Source organism: Colius striatus, chromosome 1 (genome assembly GCF_028858725.1).
Source record: "Colius striatus isolate bColStr4 chromosome 1, bColStr4.1.hap1, whole genome shotgun sequence".
NCBI classification, from domain to species: domain Eukaryota; kingdom Metazoa; phylum Chordata; class Aves; order Coliiformes; family Coliidae; genus Colius; species Colius striatus.
This window is the reverse complement of record NC_084759.1, coordinates 183,976,507-183,998,590: the sequence shown is the minus strand read 5'-3', so window position 1 is coordinate 183,998,590 and position 22,084 is coordinate 183,976,507. Positions and strand designations below refer to the sequence as shown.

Sequence of the window (22,084 nt, the reverse complement as noted above, 5' to 3'; positions counted from 1 at the left end):
GGTATTTTCAACTACAATAACAAAAAAATAGTTCCTGAACAAGATTTACTTCTAAAGCCTGAAAAGTGACAGACAGAGGAAGTACTAGAATTTATTTTTAACTTCTGCAGCATATTTTCCTGAAACAGTCTTCTGCATGTACAGTGTGCTGTAACACTCTCCCAAACCCCCAAATTTGAAGCGGGCTAAGTATCTAGGACTGCAGGATTGCACTGTTTTTATCTCTGTCATGGGTGCAATTAGAAGCTTTTGATTCATCCTTGGCAATTTTCGTTGGAATTACTGGGAAGCCTTGAAGTAAAATACAGATTTTCCTTATCCAAGAAAAAGCATTGAAACCCCCCTATCTGTTCATTACCCCTGTTCTGCCTCCATCTTAAGAGGCTGCAAAGATTGTTCTCATTAATAAAAACTTACTGTGCAAGGGTCATTTTGAATTGCTTTTGGGTTAGAAAATTTAGTCAGTATCTCAGCTTCACCAAATTGCAATCATATAATAGCTGATGCTACAGCACACAGCAGTTCTCTATATGCTACTCTTTGTAGTTAGAACCAATTAGGGAGTCTGAAATACCTGATTTCTCAGGCTTTTGCAAATGATGTGTATTTGTGGAAGACAGGAGATTACACTCCAAGCTCTGGGTTTTCTACAGAATGGTAATTTTACCTTAGTCAAAAGAACCTGGATGAAAATTTTCGTAATAAATTTTGTCCCTATAGACCCGTGTCCCATACTGTTGAAATACCTATCTTGTGTTGAAAGAATAATGCCATTTCTTGTTTTGTCCATAATTGATTTTTTAGGATTTTTTGTAGCAGCAAAACTAAAAATATGAGTTATTTCCCTGTCCATTCTCATAATGAGGCATTGGCGAGAGAACCCTAAGCTTTTCTTGCTGTCTTGAGCCATTCTGTTCAGAAGATCTGCTTCTGGAAGTTTGCTTTTCTGAGCTGCTTCTGCGGAATGGTTCTTTCACCATTAAAACCTTTGGAGAGAACGTATGTCTTACCGTAATACTGAAAAGCCACTTCTACTTAACAAAAGGTATGTAGAAAAGTATTAGTTTATGACAACTCCTCTTGGGCCACCAAGATGTCTGACAGCACTGGAAACTGTTTGGGGAGTTGAGATTCTCTCTGGGAATTCTTTCTGATGGTTTTCGACTTATTCCGCTGTGTTCCAATTTGTAGCTAACCATGCTGCTGTACACAAGCAGGAGAGTAGAGAGAGAGACAGTTGTCTTGATTGGACTAATTTCATTCCTGTTTCAACACAGTAATGTGATATGGACATAAACGGGCAAATTCTTCTCTTCTTGAGTAGAATGAAAGTTAACTGAACTGTAAAGCTGATCTTAATTCAGACAAGATGTCATTATCTGCAGCTGCGTATTTAAAGAAAGAGGAAGTGTCACGAGGTAAATTTTACAGAAAAAAATAATGTCTTTGTAGGTCACTGTGGAATCCAGACATAGCTTTGCATGAAGGACACGTTGTTTCAGCACAGGAGCTGACTGTACTCTTGCAACATATTTTTACCCAGGATTCCAGAAACCTCATCTTGTTCCTGCAAGATACAGTATGTAATTAATTCCTTTTCTCTCATCAGTGCTGAGTACAAGTCTGTTCCTAAGTGAGATGCTGTGGTTCCTTCTCACCAATCTACTCTCTTTTTCAGCTTAGCATAGATGATTTCACATACCTCAGTGAAGCCTACGATAACAAGAATCCATTTCAAAATGTTCAGGCAAGTATTTCTCTCATTTATTTCTTTATAAGCAGTATTTAAAATGAAAAAAAAAAAGATGCAAACAAACAATAATTGGGAAAATTATCTTGAATGGCAGCAGTTTTCCTATTTAAATTCTTTATTGAGATCATTCCCATTTAAGCAAGTTGGTTAAAGGAAATCAACTGAGTTTCCCAAGGTGTGGTTCGTAGCTATTTAATTTCTGAAGATAAGTTTTCAGAATTCATTGTGACTGACAAAATCATTCCTAAACATGTGCAATTTTCTATTGAAAAAATGGTGTAAACTCCAAGACTGACCCTCCAAAATTGTGTTTTGAAGCCATAGGAAGAAAGAAGTTATAAGAATCAATTATTTATTCCTGATTTTCAGAATTGTACACACTTTTTTTTTTCCTGTAGAAATCAAAGCTCATGAAGGGAGCTGTTTCAAATCTGAAGGTAGTTAATATATGACTAGAAAGAGGATTGCTTTAATCTTCATGAAAAATAAGTCATGCCACTTGAAATTTGGAATAAAGTCCAGCCATAGAATCTAAGATGGAATCCTCCTGAGCCAGTCAGCAACTTCAGCTTCTGTCCTCACTGATGAGGTTAATGGATTTTGTTCACAGCATCTATGGGTGTACTTACATGCCAGTTTATTGTACTGTAATTAGACAAAGAAAGTGTCAAATGTGGAAGTCATAAAGGCATTCCTGCAGCCAGTGCAGGATGAACAGAGATATTTTTCATCGTAACATATCATGAGAGATATCGTAACGTTATCTGGTATCAGAGCACATTAGGAAGTGTAAATTCCGAAGTACCACACAGCAAGAGATACGTGTAATTAAATACATAAATATTCACATATAACGTGTCCACAGGCAAATGTACTGGTACTTCTCTGGTGCACCTTATCTTCTCTGGCTGTAAAATCTATGCAAGGCTGCGTCTGGAGCAAATTTTGTTGCTGCCTGACTGCAAAAGACGTACACCTGGCATTGCAAGCTCCTAATGATGTGGATGGTCTTATCTAAGTAGGCCCCATATGTTTGAGAAGAGGGATATTAAAGTATATAGAATTTTCTTCTATTGCCTTGTAATCAGGACTCTGTCAGCACTGTATATAGAGCTTATAGCCAAAGGCTAGAGATGAGTCCAGAGACTGATGGGTTTAGAAATTGCATAGTACACTGAGCAGATTGGGGACCTGCCGAGGGCTAGTGAGGAGCTCTTCAGCTAATGTTTAAGTAAATCTTTGGTCTGTATTTGGCAGAGCAAATATTTAAATTCAGGTTTTAAACAAGATGAATAAATGTCAGTAACAGCTTGTTTACTTTCTGACCTTGCCTCTCTTCCGTTTCTGTTGTGGAGCTGAGAAGATGTTTCTCATTACAGCTTCTTTAAACCTGGGAAGTTTCTTTTGACAAATCACTCACTTTAACTCCTGCACTTCCTAGATTTGATCTGTTAGACTTGGAAATCTTAATAACTTTTCTAGCATAATTGTGTGGGGGTGAGGTACTGTAATTGGAGTGAAGAAAGAAAGAGTAGGGGTTTTTTTTCTTCACCTAGGTGACCATACGGAGAATTTTGTCATTATCTATTAGACTTGTAGCTTGTAGAGCCAGAAATGTTCTTTCTAATCATCCAGTTCCATCTTGGATGCAACAGAGGTTACAAAAATTTGCTCAATTACTATCACATCAATTTCACTCTACTTGAGTTACTTTTTTTGAGTTACTTTACCATTCTTATTCATGCTATGAAAAACTATGTCATAACATTCACAAAACACAGGGAAAAGTGAAGGTCAGGTCTGAATTTTATCACTGGGAACATCAGAATCTTTAATATTGCATAAACACAAATTTTACAGCTTCACACACTGTATTATACAAGTGATTCATTAAGTTGTAATAGACGATTCATGTCACTTGAGTATTCTCCTTTTGAACTTGAGAAATGCAAATTCATTCACAAACCTAAACTGGAGATCTCATTTAGAATGTATATGTGTATGTAGCAGCATGTGTACTACAAGAAAGAAATGTCATTTGTAAAAATGTTACAGGCTTGTAAACCACAGAGACATTTGCAGATACTAGATTTTTTTCAGCTCCATTAGCAACTGTTTCAAGCTTTTGGGATCAGTGGGTTTGTATGAAGTAAAAGAATTCTATTTCCAGTTAATAGAAAAGGAATCTTATAGGTAGATCTTTTATCTTAAACATTGAAATAATGTTTTAATTAAATAATAAAATACAAAGATTAGCATTTGGGGAACTTTTCATCAAGCAGTTACATACCTTACAAACTATTTTTCTTTAATATTAGCTTTGCCTTTCACCAAATAATGATCAGGTCTTTAGAACTGCAGTGTATTGTAATACACTCTAATTAGTGGCCAGCTACGCAGCTGCATGATTATTATTGTAAGTCATCGCCATTCCTGGTTCTGTATCTCCTTTGTATCCTCACTCAGTGGTCATGGACTGAGGAGTACTGTTTAGTCACGTATGATACAGAGGGCCTACTACAGTTTTGATTGTGTAGTTTCTCGTTACCTCTTTATCTCTTTCAGTTTTATTAATTTTTGACAAAGGGGCATGCAGAACTGCATAACAATCAAGATATAAGTTCATCTTAGGTAAATAAAGAGAATAAATGTTTAAATAAATATTATATCATAAATATTCAGTGACATGAAATTTTGTTCTCTAGCCTTTTCAAAAAATATACTAATATTTGATTTATGAACTAATGATCACTATCAGCTACTGAATCATTACTTTCAAAGTTTTCATTGATAAAGAGTAACACTCAGTTCTGAGTCTGTTATCTATTACTATGTGCTTAGAATAAGTGTTGTTTCTTTTCTTGCCCAGTGCTCTACTAAAATCAATTTACATAGACTCTCAGTTACTTTTGCCCAAGAGGCTGTACCAAAAGCTTCTTCTGCTATTCATCACTGAGCCCTTGCCTTTACTATATTGAATAATCAGCATAATCAGCAGATTTCATTAGCCCAGTATTTCTAGCTTTTTACCATATAATTTAGGAACATATGGAACAGATCAGACCCTAGTGCAGTGACATATCCATTTTTCTAACCTTCACTTGCTATCTCTTATCTTTTTCCTATGTCCATGTGAAGACTGTCTCACCTGTGCAAAAACATGAATTTCTTTAGGAGTTTTTGCCTCAAGACTCTGTCCAAAGTGCCTTTGGTGGGTCTAAGCATGCTGTATCAGCTAGAGCTTCCTAGTATATATGTCTATAGACTCCTTCAGAGATTTTCAGCAGAATTGCGAGATCCAACTTCAATTTGCAAAAGCCATGTCAGCTTTTTCTCAGTATAATCCTTCCTTCTTGTTATAGTCTATATTTTACTCTTTGGAACAGTTCCTCCCACTTTTGGACTTCAGGTTTGCTTCTAAGTAGTTCATCAGATCTGTCCCTCAAAAAAATTCTGGTGTCATGTTTCCCACCATTCAGTACAGTGATATGGAGTTTGTTCTACAGCACTTTCTGTAGCTGCAACATAGTCTATCAGCTAAAGGACAGCAAATCAATTTTCATTAAAATCATTTCATTTGGGGAACACAAGTACAGTGCAAAAGCCTCCAAGTTTAATAGTAATTGGAAAATGTAAATGCAATAATGATAATTTTCTTTGGACTTATCACACTCTGCAGGAACAGATGTGCTTTAGATTTTTCTCTTTTTTTAATAGAAAACCGATTGGCCAATGCTGTAGAAAAGAAATACAATACTTCAATGTTCTAAATTACATACTCATAGGTAAAAGATGAAGATTTAAATAATCTCTTTTACATGGAGGAGCCTGCCTACTTAAAGTGTAGGTTCACTTATTTTTCCAGAGCCAACACAGGAGCCTGTTTCATAACTAATATTTTTATTATAGGACTGTCTATCAGATTTGATTACAAGTATAAACTAGTTCAGAATGAGTATGCCTACATGATCTTTTATAGATAGATGCATTAGTCTTTAACAAAGAACAGTTTTAGAATATTTTTTTAATGACAGACCTAAATGTACTCCATTCTGGTTCCAGATTGCTTAAGTGTAATATTAATTGAATAAATATAACACTGAAACCAAAGCTGAGCATGTAAGTCCAAGCACAGCTTTATTATAGTGCAGCTACTTGGATGCAGGATGGCTAGAAAAGTGGACAAATTCATCCCACACCTGCCTTCAAAAAACCCTGAACAGCAATATATCTGTAATCCAAGAGGGAGTTTTCTTGTAATATTTCATGCAGGAGACATGTCAGGGGACGCTAAAGAAGGTAAAAGTAAGAATAAGCAGAGTAAGCTTCCCATGGACAGATTATAGATTCTGGCATTTAATATAGGAAATTCTGCTGTCAGTACAATGGCTCAACAGAAGGTTTTCTTCCCTCTCCCAACTACTGTGGCTGTACCTCTTGTTTAGTTCTTTAGCAGAATGTAAAATCGAGTGTTTCTGAGCAGTCCTCATCACTTTCCACCCTCTTCTGGAGTTCTTGGATATGCATCATAGCTGAAATCTTAAAATTCACATGCAACATATAGGTATTGTAAAGACAAGTGTGCGGTGGCCAAACGTCAAGAAGGACAAACAAGATGCATGTCATAGCTCAGAACAGAGTAAATATCTAGTTGTGTCTGCTCTTCAGATGGAAAATAGTTGAATATTAGTGGCTGGAAGCTGAGACAGATGGCAGGGCAGGATTGGTTAGGAGCAGAGGCACAATTCAGATATTGCTCAGTAATGAGCATTTTATATCTTATTCTACAATAAATGAGTAATCTGCTTCATATATATCCTTGGAAGAAATGGCTGCTGCCATTCTGGCTGGTGCTAGGGGGCAAGAGATTAAAATGTTGAAAAGAAAATAATTGACTATTGCTCGGAATTTTAGGTCTAAATTCATATGTGCAAACAAATCAAAATAAAATGTACCATCTTTTCCTTCCAGGCAGTGCTAAAAATGGTGCTTAAAGAACTGTGAACCAGATCAGTGCTTTCTGCTCTATTTTAATTTCTGAAGTGATTTTGCTGTCGTTCTGGCAAATCATACAATACTGCATAATCCTCCTTTATGAACATCTACAGAAATGTGACAATAACTAGTCTTTGCCTAGGAAGGAAAACCTGGGAGCAATTAGAAAGAACTGGAATGGGTCACAAAAGTAGTAGGCAGAGGGAGAACAGATAAAAAGGAAAAAAGAGTAGGAGGAGAGGCATGTTAGCAACACCACAACACTTGCATCAGTCAGAGGAGAGAGAAGATCTATAACAACTTGAGTATCTGAATGTTGGATCAAGTGACAGACTCAACTTAGACTCAAATATATAAAAATGGGAAAACAAAGTTAACAAGTTAACTTTGGACTCAATGAAAAGGTACCTTCTGTCACATTAAATTTGGGGTACATTAATTTTAAACATTCTTAAGTCTCCATCTTGCCTTTTCTTTCCCTGAATGTTTCAAGTTAATTTTATTATCAATTTATATATTATTGGATTTTTTTTTTTTTACTATGCAAGTTTCCAATGTGTAGAATGAAAATAGTTTCTTCAGTTAATTTCACTCAAGTGTTTTCATCAGAAACTCCACTATGAGGTATCTGACATTGATCCTTCTCAGCTCTGAGGGCATTTAGTTAGATGGTCACCTGATGAACTTTGCTTGTGGCAGCGTTCATAACCTGTCACCACAGTTCACTCTTAGCTTTAGAACTTCTACATTATCCCTCTCTCCTCATCCACCGCAAGTGCAGAAAGGATGGTAAGGATGTGATGTCACTTAGGGCCTTAAGCTTGCCCAAGTAGGTGCAGGAGTAAGAGCAATGTGTGTCCTTTCACTACCCTTTTGCAGGAGCAGCCCACAGCCAGCATCATCAGGCTGGTGAGAACTCATATAGTGTTTACTGTTGTGGTTCCTCACCTTGAATATTAAATTAAGGGTACATTAAAAAAAAAGTTTTGTGTTTAATTATTAATCAAGTAAACAAACTGTTCATAAATCTGTTACAGGAAATTCTTCAGTCTTCTGCTTCATCTTTAGTTTTGCCAGCTGTTGACTGCAAGGCTACCAGGCATCTTCTGAGCTTTCTTCAGGAGTCAGGAAATTGGAAGTTAACAAACTTAACTGATCATGATGTCTCTCAGCTGGAAGTGAATACATCTAAACCAAACTTAATGGTGGTTCAGCTACAACCACTTTTCAGGTAGGAACTTGTCACAAACAAATCTGACCCACATGTGTGCATGATTTTTAAAGCCTTTGAAAATGTCACTTTATATTCAAGAAATTTAAACACTAAAGTGGAAGCTTATAGGGTTAGCCAAGTTATTTTTCTTGGAAGGGTGAATTCAATGTTTTTTCAAGTCCTTTGATGAGCTTACCAGGTGTAATAGATGAATTATGTTGAGAAAGTCAGTCAGGCATTCCTATGTTGTCTGCCTCATTATATGAGAACAAAGGAACAACTAATAAAACTAAATGGCAACATACTTTTAGCAGAAAGGCTGAATTATTTTATGCAACACATGATTAACCTGCAGAATTATCTGCTAGAAGGCATTCCAGGAGTCAGAATACCTGGCAGGAGAAATAAGCAAGCAACTAAACATGCAAAGCTGAAGTTAAAATTAATCAAGAGACTGGTTTTCATCACTCTGGAAGGAAGAGGTAGGCTATAATTCTGCATGTTTCCAGGCCTGTGACAGGCCTCCATGATCTAACAGAGTCAATACCTATTTAGAAAATATAAAGCATAAGTGTATCAAGGCCCTCTGCTCAGCTGCTGCTCTGTGTTCTTCCTAGCTTGTTGTTTGGGCATCTGTACATGTCAGTATATGGTGCATGTACCAATGGAACCTAAGGAAGTGCAATTACATATTTGTAATTATTACCATTACATATGTAAGTGCAATGCAATTACATTACAGGACACTACACAAAAAAAGATGTGATACCCACTTTAAGGAATTGACGGGCAAATGTTAGACAAGGTACCAACCCCAGGTTAAAAAAAAAGCTGCATAGAGGTTGCTCAAAATGACATCAGTAGTCTGGATTCTCTGCAGCTAAGGAAATCTGAGGGCTTCAAGAATCAGCTGAAGCTGTGGTCCATGTATTGTTGATGGCTTTGCAGAAGAAAAGGGTCAAATCAAAGAGATGAGAGAACAATGGAGGGATTGCTGCTGACAGTAATCTGTTTACTATTCAATATCTTTGCACATTTCTGTTTCACAATGTTCTGGCCTAGGAAAAAAAAAAAAGTAATTATTTCTCCCACTCTTTTTGTATCAGTTCAAATGAAGTTTCCATCCTGGAAGCGATTGCTGAAAATGGTAAGCATATGACCAAGGTACAACTAACATTTAATCATTTAAGTCTGTATTTTCACTTGAGCAGATTGTATTCTCTAATTCCTGTTGTTTGTTCTAATACTACTATTTAAAACTTTTATTTTACTCACTCCATTTATAGTACTTACAAGCAGTCAGTTATCATGGTGTTGAAATGCTGAATATCTGATTCAAAATCCACCAAAAAGGTTACAGTTCTGTGACCCTCAATGTAATAATTATTCACCTCTTCTTCAGACATGGGCCTTTGCTCATGCTCTGAGACCCTCCCAGTTCAGAGTACAAACCCTGCTTCTCTCTCCAGTTTTGACTGCCTCCTTGGATCTCACCTCAGACACTGACAGCTGGAAGCATCAGGCTCATCCAGCAGTTTGAAGGTCTTGGTCTCAACAGAGGATAAATGAATGAATAAGAAATATTTTTCTCATCTTTGTAAAACAATACTGATGCCCTTCACAGCCTTTGATTTTAGAGTCTTTTATTGGTTTTGCAAGTATTAAAGACTACTTGTTAAATCTGCATCATCGTACAGCACTATAATAAAACTTTACCTTCTATCTTGCTGAAAGAGAAGTGCCGTACACAAAAGAGGCTCTGAGAGGCAGGGCTTTTGCTTACCACTCTGAATTAGAGATCATAGAATCATAGAATCATTTTGGTTGGAAAAGATCTTGAAGATCATTGAGTCCAACCACTAATCTAACACTGTGAAGCACATCACTAAACCATGCCCATAAGCACCTCTTCTACACATCTTTTAAATATCTTCAGGAATGGTGATGCCACCACCTCCCTGGGCAGCCTGTGCCAGTGTCAAAGAGTCCTTTCAGGGAAAAAGTTTTTCCTAATCTCCAATTTAAACTTCCCCTGGCACAACTTGAAGCCATTTTCTCTCATCCTGTCTCTCATTACTTGGGAAAAGAGACCAACACCCACCTCGATACAACCTGCTTTCAGGTAGTTGTAGAGAGTGATCATGTCTCCGGGCTTCTCTTTTCCAGCCTAAAGAAACCCAGCTCCTTCAGCTACTCCTCATCAGACTTGTGCTTCAGACCCTTCACCAGCTTTGTTACCTGTTTCTAGACAAGCTCCAGCACTTCAGCATCTCTCTTGCAGTCAGGAGCCCTAAACTGAACACAGTACTTGAGATGCAGCCTCACCAGTACCAAGTACATCGGGACAATCACTTCCCTGGTCTTACAAACGACACTATTTCTGACACAAGCCAGGATGCCATTGGCCTTCTAGGCCACCTGGACACACTGCTGGCTCATGTTCACCTGGCTGTTGATTAACACTCTCAGGTGCTCTTCTGCCAGGCAGCTTTCCAGCCACTCTGTGCCAAAGCTGTAGCATTGCATGGGGTTGTGGTGGCCCAAGTTCAGGACCCAGCAGTTGGCCTTGTTGAACCTCATAGAATTAGCCTGAGCCCATTGATCCAGCTTGTCCAGGTTCCTCTGAAGAGCCTTCCTGTCCTAAAGCAGGCCTACATACCCGCCCAACTTCATGTCATCAGCAAACTAACTGAGAGTGCATTCTATCCCCTCATCCAGAATTAACCCCAACACTAAGCCCTGGGGAACACCACTGGTGATGGGCTGCCAATTGGATTTAATGCCATTCCCCACCAATCTCTGGGCTGGACCATAAGCCAGTTTTCCACCCAACAAAGAGTACATCTGTCCAAGCCATGGACAGACAGTTTCTCCATGAGGACGGTGTGGGAAATGATGTTGAAGTCTTAAATAAAGTCCAGAAAGACCACATCCACAGCCTTTCTCTCATCCACTACACAGATCACTTTGTCATAGAAGGAGATCGGGTTAATCAGGCAGGACCTGCCTTTCATAAAGCAATGCTGACTGGGCCTGATCCCTTGGTTTTCTTGTGTGTGCCTCATGATGGTACTCAGGATGATGTGTTCCATGACCTTTCCCAGCATCGAGGTCAAGCTGGCAGGTCTATGGCTCCTCAAATACTCCTTCTGGGCCTTCTTGTAGATGGGTATCACATTTTCTGACCTTCAGTCCACTGAGACCTCTCTGGTTAGCCAGGATTGCTGGCAGATGAGCTTGGTGAGCACCTCATCCAGCTCCCTCATCACCCTTGGGTGGATCCTATCTGCCCCCATCAACTTGCATGCATTGAGGTGGAGCAGCAGGTTACACACCATTTCGCCTTGGGTTATGGGGGCTTCATTCTGCTCCCTGTCTCTGTCTTCTGGGATTTATCAAGTCTAAAAATCCTGTAGTGGTAGTTTCATGGACATACAGTGTAGTGTAGCATATTGTAGTGTATTGTATTGTAGTGGGCTGATAATTAAACGGTATTCTCAGTGCCTATGACTGTTGCTGCCCAGAGCTGGGAGTGTAAAATCAGAAGCAGGTTTGAAAATCAGGTGAAAATACCTTAGTTCTGAAATCAGTTGTATGCCCTTTTCTCTTTGTTTTTGCACCACTCCAGAGGGAGTGTGGTTTTTATACTCAAATAAGCAGCTGTATTTCCATCTCTGAATTTCAGACTAGTTGTTTAGTTTTCTTGTCTACAGAACATATTAGATAGAAAACACCTTGACTTAATGTTGGCCTTGGCTAAACTTTAGCTTTTTCTTTATGGGGCACTTCCTTCAGCAGTTGCACAAACTCAATAAGCTTCCCAAGCCCTTGCTCAGACCACTTCATTTTGGAACAAGTGAAGTTAACAAGGGTCCTGTGGGATGATGAAGGAACAGTCTATACCAACTTTCCCACTGTATGACCAAGTGCAAAATCTGTACTTAGTATTTTGCATCTCAGCTGTACTCCAGAAAAATGAGTGTGATCTGTCACCTTCTGGTTTGGCTGAATCCTCACCTTCTAGTTTATTTGCCAAAGCAACGACTCTATACTTTGCTCAATAAAACTAGAAATAACATCAGCAGAAAGTTTTAGTTCAAATGGAAGTTACTGAGCCACAGTGCCCTAAAATTATCCCAGTGAAGTTCTGTGCAGCAGATGAGGGAAAGTTGGAAAAGAGTCATTCCAAAAGTAGCAGATAAGTGTTCCATGCACCATTTCCCAAGACATGCAGTCTATCCTCCAGCAAGTCTAAGTGTCTAGGTACAGTTTGCAGCACAACCACAGCCTTTTGCAAAATATTTCTGTCAGGAGACCCTTCAAGGTCAGAAGTGCTTACAAGGTCATGAGTAATTGGTGTTTGTTACAGAGGGGTTGCTGCTGGATCCTACCTGGGTAAGCAACAAAAAGTACTATTTGTCACATGTCTGCAATGTGACAAGATAATCATTAACCCATAAATGTTGCCTGTAAATATTTTTTTCAGCATCAACAGTAAACCCATAGAAAAACACTACAGACCTGTTGTAGACTGCTTAGAACTTCACAAAGCCTCTTATGTTTGTCACAGCAACTTCTTTCCTTACTGCTGTAGAGGGTTTTAAAATCTGATGTAATAAAATGTCAGAGAAATCTCTCCTGCTGTTTTACTCATCGCAGACAGGAAGCTCTATAAGAAAAAATGGGCTCAGATTCTGCCCAAGGGAAATGGGCTGTTCTGAAATACCTACAAGCTGGAGTAAGTACAGGTTTTTAGCATGTTATTAAAATGAGTCTTATTACAAAATCCAAGCTGGAATTCAGAATCAAAATCTGCTCAGGTTTCAAGGGATTCTGATTTACCGGGGTTTTGTGCTTCTTTTCAGTATTTCTTCTTTCTCTCTTTTGCATGAGGTAGATTTTGACACTATTATTCAGTTTTTGCCAGTTTTCCTAAATGTCTCCTTGCTCAGGAGTTGCATTTTGTTATGTCAGTCTTACCTGCTGGATCCAGCATGCATCAAAATCATGGCAGAGCTTCCTGTGACTACAACTGTATAAGATTAGGCTCCAATTGCCGTTGCCATGTATTCCTTTTCCCACTGATTCTCAGTGCATTCCTCTTGCTGCTTTTTCTCTTCTCTGCCATTTTCCCCCCTCTTATCTTGCTCTTTGCTGTTCTTTCTCTCTTGTTCATACTTTATACTCTTCCTTTCTTTTCACTTTTCTCCTTCCAGAACATTTCTTCACAGTTCATTTCTTCTATCCTTTCCATTCGTGTGTAAAATAACACAAAGATTAGAAATTAAGAATAGCACTTATCCTCTCTTGTCTTAAGAGTGTTCACAGCAGCTTCTCCGAATGAGGGAATTGTCTCTAGAATCTTCCCAAAGCCAAGAGTTATAGATGTTACTGGTAACTATAGTTACATGTAGCTCTTTACTGATGTGAAATGCAAGTAATGTGTTATTTCAGAAAGCAATCCATTGTTTTAATAAAAGAAAAAGCAAAGACTATCTATGAATTTTTCTATGTATCATTTTTCCTTCCTCAGATTTTAGCTAGGGCTGCTGAAAATTTTCAGTGAGTTGCATTTTATGTATATAGAATACAAAATCTACCTTGCGTGATGCCTTGGACCTCCATACCCAATATAATTACACTGGTAGTGTATATGCAGTTGTTATTCTGAGAAAGTCCGTTTCTTTTAGTAGATCCTTTTAGCTTGAGTAATACGAGGGAATCAATTTGGTCATAAGCCTGCAGAAAACAATGCTGTTGTTTTTACAAAAGCTACACATTTTACTTAGAGAGACCATAGGTACTGTAAATAGAAGGAGTTAAAAAGGGTAATAATATAAACTTCACTTCCACTGTATGAAAATTAAATATAATTTCTGTAAAGTATAACCTTGAAATGTGAGAAGCCTGTATGTCCAGGCTGTAAAATACCCATTCACCAGAGTGCATGGATGAGAAGTGGTAAGGCATTGAAACAGTAAATGTGAGTCTGCTTGCTTATTTCTTTATCAGTCCCAAGGACAACACTAATAATGGTTCTTGATTCACAACTATTACACTCATTATATCTCTGCAACCACCTTAGGACATGTATCAGTTGTAAGTGCTTAGGGACATGGTTTAGCAGTGGACTTGGCAGTGTTAGGATACTGGTTGGACTTTAACATCTTTTCTAATCACAACGATTCTATGATACTATGATGCTTGTCACAGCTGTCTGTGGTTTCAGAACTAAAGAAGGATCTTCTGTAGAGGTGTCTCTGGACCTCTTTGAAAGATCCCTTGTTCCTTATTTGACTTTTCCTTCCTTTTTCAGAAATATTCCACTGTATTTCTCCTTTGGTCTCCACTGTAGTCAACAGCAAAATTTTCTATATCCTGTTGATGTTGCAGATTCAAGCATTAAATTCACTGAAGAAAAAAGGAATATTACTGCCAGTATTATGCATATCATGCCTCAGACTAAGCACGACATTTTGCGTATTGTTTCCCAGTGACTTGTTCTGTGTACTTCGTAATACATACAATAATACTACTTAAGCTTTATTATTTATTTATTAAATGATCACTTGGCTAAAAGTATGTGCAGAGTACTGTCATCTCTTGTTACTTCTTTTGCTTTCAATTGCCGGATCATCAGCTTCTCAGGTGTTATTTCTATGATATATAAGTTTTGAAATCACCCCTTTTTCTAAACTGTTGCAATGTATTTGTTTTGTATTATCTCACTGAAATTATGCATTTTTCAAGACACTGAGTGCGTCTTATCCCATTTGTACCTATTGACATATAAATGGTATAAGCACTTCAATTGCTTAAATAAACCAAATAAGCTTAATTATCTAGCTCTTTACTTCTCCAGCTACTGTTGGATTTTAGCTTCCTAGGCTTACAGAGTTTGTTAAATTATACATATTTCTATTTATAGACAAAATAATTGGACGACTGACCACGGATCTGCAGGAACGAGGAATTCATTTTTCCGTAGTTTATACTGCAGTGAGACCTTCAAGGGTGAGTAACCTTCGGTACCTGGAACTGTCAGAATTTTGACTTCTAACAACTTAATGTTTATAGAGGAATGCTGTAGATGATTTTCAAGATTACACAAGCAAGCGATCTGTGTTGTATGACGTTTTGACCGTAAATGATTGGATGAATTTTCATGTACTGTAGCTGTATCAGATAACTATTGAAGTTTTACTGTTCTAGGAGACCACAAGTCTCCTGTTGTCTTTAAAACTGATTTTTATTTTTAAGGACTGTAGGTTTGGGGTTTTTTTTCCATTTAATGGTTATATTGTAACTTCTACATGCAACCTTACCAAGCTTCCCGGTTGACTAGTCAATAAAGACAGAATGTAACTGAGGGCTACTGATGTATCCATTTCTAAATTGAGTGAAAGGAATGAAATTGGTTAATATTTGGTATTTCCAAATGAAAGATAAATTTTTTATCAGAACATCACTTATAGATCACATCGTATTATATCTTACTGCTCTCTACAACTGTCTGAAAGGTGGTTTTTGGTCTCTTCTAAGTAACAAGCAATAGGACAAGAAGAAATGACCTTAGGCTGTGCCAGGGAAGGTTTAGATTGGATACAAGGAAAAATGTATTCACTGAAAGCATTGTCAAACACTGTAAAAGGCTGCCCAGGAAATGGTTTGTGTCACCATCACTGAAGGATAGTGTAGATGTGGTGCTTAAGAATATGGTTCATTGGCAGCTGTGGCAGTGCTAGGTTGGTGATTGGACTTGATGATCTTACAGATCTTTTCCAACCAAAGTGATTCTATGATTCTATGTTAGCAGTAAGGAGAATAGTTATTTATGCAGTTATCTGTTTTGTGGAACATACTGGTTGTAATCAAGAAATATTAAAATTTTAGTTTTAATGCAGTTAAGTGGAAGACAGTCATGCCTTGAGGAAAACAGAATACAGTTTCCATTAAGAAGAGACGTGTATGAGGGATGGGCTGTATCCTAAGAATCAGCAACTTTGAAAGAAACATATCTATCATTTCCAGCGGGAACACATCTGAGCTCCTAATATATTGCTTATTTTAATTTCAATTTTCATTCAAACTCAAGAGAATGTTATTTGAAGATACAGAAGATACAATTTCCTTGGGTTAGGTGACAGGAAAGCCACTAGGGAGATGGTCTAGATCTAGTGTGAGCACTGCAGACAGAGTCTTGAGGAGCTGGAAGGTTTTCAGGAGCGAACACCATGAAAAATTTACCACAGTTCTTAATACAAGAACAAAACCTAGAAAACCTGTTTTAAATGGGTATGAAGTGAAGTCCCCTTATCTTATCCCAGAGACAGCTTGATCGTATTTCATAAATGTTCCATAAGACAAAATTGGATGAGGCCCCCAAAGCTGTTCAGTGTTTGATCAGAAATAATCCGTGTTTTTGCAGGTACGTAGGATCTTGAACATATGACTATCCAATAAGATGAAAGGAAAAGTCCCTTCAGACTCTAGGAAAAAGGCTAGTTCTACTGAAAAAAAACAAGAACTTTCTTCAATAATACACCATGTGAAATTCATTTCCACAGTCTGAGTTTTGCAGACCAGACTTTGAATATAAAAACAAAGCATCATGAAGAAGGAAGCTCACATTAATATTCACACTGCTGTATGTTTTTGTGGTAAAGGAGAGGAAGTCATGAGTCCAAGACTTTTTATCTGCCTTTTTTGTATTTTTTTAAAAAGATACAGAATCATTTTCTTTTGAAAATTGCTTTGTTATTGTAGCTCTGTACTGTTTGAAACCAAAGAGACATATACATTCTTAGATGAAAATTGCATTTAAAACAATTGGAATGAAAAATATTTTTGATTAATGAAAGAACTGGTGCCAAGAGAAGGAATCTTTTGAGCAATTTTAAAAGTTCATTGAATTTTAAGTCTGTGCATATTTCAATGGGCTTCCTAAATTAAAGTGACTAGGTTTCAGCAACTGGAGCACTTTTAAATAATTAAAGCAATGTATTTTAAGATGTTCTACATTTCTGAAAAATAAACAATTTAAACTTTTCTTAATTCTGTAAATTCAATCCATATAAAACCATTTGAAGCATATCTTTTTCCCCTCATAATAACTTTAAGTTATTTCGGTGCATTTGAGGTTGTCATCTGTACAGAGACAGAAAAAGTGAAATGGAAAGTACCTTTGAGGGTTCGTTGCTCTGTGCATTTGCATGTAACCCCTTCTTGGTATACATCACATATCTTTGGCTGTGCTTGAACTGCAGCAGATGTGAACTGTTTTGTTACTTTAAGCTAATAAGCTCCTTTTGCTTAAGCTATGTGTAGCTTAAGCTATATATTCCGTGATCCAGAAAGGTCACTCACCAGTGATAATCAAGAGCACGATATAGGACAAGTAAAAGACTTTGATAATGTAGGTACAATGTTTAGTACATTTGATAATCAATAGCAATCGTTCAGCATGAAAGATTTGCATTTACAAAGAGTGCTTTTTCACACTAATGAAGGAAATGGGCTTTAAGCATGACACTGTAAAAAATGAAAAAAAGAAGACATCTCCTGATCAGCTAAATGAATTTCATGCAATGAAGCTCCCAAAAACTGGGCTGTGAGGTACCTCTCTCTCTTGACAGCTCTTCTTCCTTGCTGTTCCGAGCTTCATAGCATTGTCTTTTTACATTGGCTTGTTCCATTGCTTTAAGCACAGAAAAGTAAACACGAGCAATGCATATAATGGAAGATTCCAGACTGCTATTGGCTTCACAGAAGTGAGTTAATGAGAAAGGAAGCAAAACTCCTCTATGACTGAGCCTCTTTTCTGATTTGGTGAGAAAGAGCTGTTGTTCAGTGCAGCTACAGATGCCATTGGGCTATCATAGTTATCAATTAATTACCCCAATTCATGATGGAGATTTATTCAGGCTGGTTCCTGTTCTCTTCCAGTTTCAGCATTTGAAGCTGGAAGGCAGAATTAAGACCCTAAAGCAGAGGCTGTTTGGTGACCTACATGAAAGGGTGTCACTAATCAGTTGATTCCTCTGGACATCCTTTCATATCATAAGGAAGCTGCCTTCCTTCAACAGGGCATGTGCCACATCTCATGACTCTTGTTCCAAAATGCTTTGCTTTCAAGTTCTGGCTGAGTTTGGCTGACTTTGAGAGAGTAATTTATGTCACCTAATTGTGGGCAAATAAAGTGGAAATGCCTACATCAGAAGTCATCAACCAGGGTTCTGTTTATAACCAAAGACATTTGATCCTTCTGACCTGTTTGGCAGGGGACTGCTGCAGGATGAGATGAAACTCAACCTTCATAATCTCCTTTGTCTTAGACAACCATAAAGGCAATCATCATACTTAGCCTATATATTTAGTCAGACAACTCTCAACATTTCTCATCTTCTTTTCCATTAAAACTCAGAAACTTATCCCGAGAATTGAGGAGTTTCCTGCCAAGATCTTTTTTCCCCCTTGAAACTCATTTGTCAGCTTTTTATTGCCCCCCTCCTGCCCCCCTCCCCCGGGAAAATCAACCCCCCCTACAGTCCTTATTTCACTTGTGCATCAGGACTTTTCATCAATCTATGAATTTTTGTGTTCTTGGGGACTAGGATCAAAGCAGCCCCTCTACTTGTGCCTGCTGCTAGTTAGTTTTTTGAACTTGTGATTGTAATGTATCATTTTATCTGTGCTGTTGTAATTGAAGAGGTTAAAAAGGTTACCATGATCAAAAACTAGATATGCTCTGAATCATAAATCTCATTCTGTTTCACATCATTCATATCCTCATGATGTCCACGTCACACTTTACAAGTTTTCTTCTGAAATTTTTGCAAGAGTTTTATAGTTGTTATCTCTTCCCGGTTAGATTGAATGCTGAGGAACCAAATATCGCCAAAAGGAGCCTTGTGGCTACTTCCCAGCTGGTATTCATTTTGCTGACTTCGTTTTTTTACAGATGCATTGTGGAGCGCTGTTTAAACCGTCTCTACTGCCTCCACATTTTCAGAGAACTTCAGCTACCGTGGGCTTTTGACTGCTTCTTTCTACAAGCTGTCTGCTCTACTTGGTGTTTAAGTGTGTTGAGTCTTTTATCCCACTCAGAGCCAAGTAATATGAGTTACAGGAACTTTATTCAGCCATAAGTAACAGGGATGTGCAGCACAAGTGGTTGCATTTGACTCTTAAAAAGTGTCACTTGAAGGTATCTTCAAGTGCTATTGATGTGATCCCCAGATAAAAAGAGTATGAAAAGTTTTTGTCAGCTTTGACAAGTGCTTATGGTTGCATTTTCTTTGGTTTTGCCTTCTACCTAATGAATTTTTTAAATGCAGTACATTTTGCAGTGCTGCATCTTCCACTTATATCTAGCTCCTCTCTTTTTTCTTGACTATTCAGTTCACCACTGAGGAGACTGAACTCTGCAACAGCCACCCCACTGACTTCACAGCTTCTGATTAATGGAATACTTTTAACTGTTTAATATAATCAAGCATTATATAACAGGAGCTTTCTCATGAACAACATGTTAGAAAAATGCCTATAATGCCATTTGCAGGCGTTGGGGTTGTAGGGTTAATATCCTCATGCATCCTTGAATATAAGAACTGCTTTATTCATTTACTGTTTTCTTTTTTGTGTTTGAGGGAGCAATTATAGTTTGACAGTATAATAAAGCATCAGTGGTTCCAACCTAAAAGAAGAAACCATAGGAATTCCTCATACACTAGTTGTCTCCTCTCCCCACTTAAAGGATTCCATTATAATGAAGAACAAACCTTAGCCTGTAAGAATTTGCACATAATGATTTCCTAGATATCTAAGGGCTTTTTTTTTAAGAGTCGTCTTTTTTTTAGGTAGAGGCTTTTTAAATAATTTCAGAACTGCATAAGGCTCTTTGAAGCCAGTCAGTTGTCATTCTAGAGGAAGAAAAATGAACTAACATTTAGCCAAATTAGCTTGGAAATTGAATGCCAAGGATGTGAGAAATGCTTGCTAGCAATTCTGTGTGATTCATTCCATGTCTTAGTGGGGAATTCAGGGAAATAACTGAAAACTAGTGCTTTACCTTGACCCTAGATTTTGCACTAGAGCATTAAGATTCTCTGACTTTTTTGCAACTTTTATTTTCATTTTATATTTATGTCTGTGTGTATGTGTATGCTTATTGACTTAACTGGGAAATGAAAAGCATCATGGAACTAAACTACTGTTCCTATCTGATTAGATTTTTTTTTTCAACTTTAAGTTGCTAACTAAGTTTTTAAGGCATAGATGAAACCTCTACAAGTGTTCCCTACACACCAAATTAGAAAAGTGTATTTATTTTGCGTTTAAAACTAAGGAACAGGAAAACTGATGTCCAGAAGGGATGATGGAGAAGGACACAGGTGAGGATGAGAAAAAATCCCAAAACTGGTAAAATTCAAATATGAAAATAGCAATGAATACTCTTAAAAATACAGTCATATAGAGGCAGAGGTCATAAACTAAATAATTCAGAATAAAATTAAGGTATAAGGCTAAAATAGGATAGAATAAATGAAATAGATAACAGTAAACAAGCATATTGATATGGCACATTTTGTAGGCATGCATAAAACTTTCTGGAAGGAAAATGCCAATGTAAAAATTTATTAGAGCATATAGATGAGAATAGATGTGTAAAGGACTGCTGTGGTGTCTTAAAGGAAGTTTGGATACAAAGAGACATAAACATTCTGGGAATTCTAGAGTCCTATTCTAGAAACAGTCTTTGAGATTTCAGGCCAAACATAGCATTCAAGTGATACAGCTTTAACCTAGAGATCAAAATGATACATGTATCTCTGATTTGATGAGTTTCTGGGTAACCTCTGCTAATTACTTTGACACTGTTTGCAAATGGAATGCAAACTGTTTAACCACCACATATTGAAAGTTCAAACTATATGTCAAAAAGTATTTTTGAAAGGCCACTTCTTTCTTTACCCTTTTTCCACCATTGAAACATCCCAAACTGTGTTATGAACAAGAGTGAAAGAAGTGAAGCTATTCAAAGTAGTAAAGCTGTGCTTTGAAAAGTGAAGTCATGTACGCACACAGAAAATGAAAAGCTATATAAGTTCTTGCAATTTTAGTGCAAAAATCATATGGCAGAGAGTCAGAGGAATAATGTGCAAAAGACATAAAAAATATTAATAAAAATGTGTTAGACTTTCAAAGAGCATTGGACCTAACAAGAAGAGGAATTCAGAAAAATAAATGCCAACACAAAGCCAAATGTGTCAGTATGTTGATCATCGCTTTACTGGAATATTGAGAAGTTTTAACTTCGGAGACTTTTCCAGTAATCATAGAGCCTCAAAAAGTTTTTTTGTTACTGAAGTGGCAGTAGAAGAGACTTCAGAATAAATCAATGAACTGAATAGTATCATGTTATTAAAGTAATGTAATTTTCACCTAACTTTTAAGTAAAAAAATATAAGAAATTGCCAAACTATCAATTGTCATGATTTCTTATGCACAACTTATAAATTACAATTTATATATGTATATCCAAAAATTATAAATTCATTTGGCCTTTATCCCAGAGGAGCAGGAATCAGCAGGTGTGACATGGGGTTTGAGAAGAGGATCCATACCTTGAGAAAGACAACCAGGGAACCTACCTTCTGTACTGAAAAAATTATTTGAAAGTGAAGTAATAAATATGTGGATATATGAAGAAAATAAGAATTCAAAGTTCTCTGAGAGGCAGTAGGTAGGTAGCTAGGTAGGGAGGATTGGCTGATTCACCAGAAGGCTGTGCTGCCATTTAGCATGATCTCAACCGGCTTGAGAGTTGAGAGTTGGGCAGAGAGGAATCTCATGAGGTTCAATAAGGGCAAGTGCAGAGTCCTGCATCTGTGGAAGAACAACCCCATGCACCAGTACAGTCTGGGGTTGACCTGCCAGAGAGCAGCTCTGCGGAGAGAAACCTGGGAATACTGGTTGATAACAAACTAAACATGAGCCAGCAATGTGCTCTCGTGGCCAAGAAGGCCAATGGCATCCTGGCATGCATCAAGAGGAGTGTAGCCAGCAGGTTCTTCTCCCCGTCAGCTCTGCCCTAGTGAGGCCTCATCTGGAGTCCTGTGTCC

General features: G+C 37.6%; 1 protein-coding gene across 1 annotated transcript in view; it reads left to right on the top strand.

Annotated features, from left to right (window-relative positions):
* Positions 1-22,084, top strand: part of LOC104563193 (V-type proton ATPase subunit S1-like) — a 58,215-nt gene that overhangs the window by 6,931 nt on the left and 29,200 nt on the right. Inside the window, exons 2-6 of the mRNA XM_061988777.1 lie at positions 1,453-1,579; positions 1,679-1,747; positions 7,786-7,979; positions 9,068-9,108; positions 14,890-14,975. Of these exons, the coding sequence (XP_061844761.1) occupies positions 1,453-1,579; positions 1,679-1,747; positions 7,786-7,979; positions 9,068-9,108; positions 14,890-14,975 (517 nt within the window). The remainder of the gene's footprint in view (positions 1-1,452; positions 1,580-1,678; positions 1,748-7,785; positions 7,980-9,067; positions 9,109-14,889; positions 14,976-22,084) is intronic.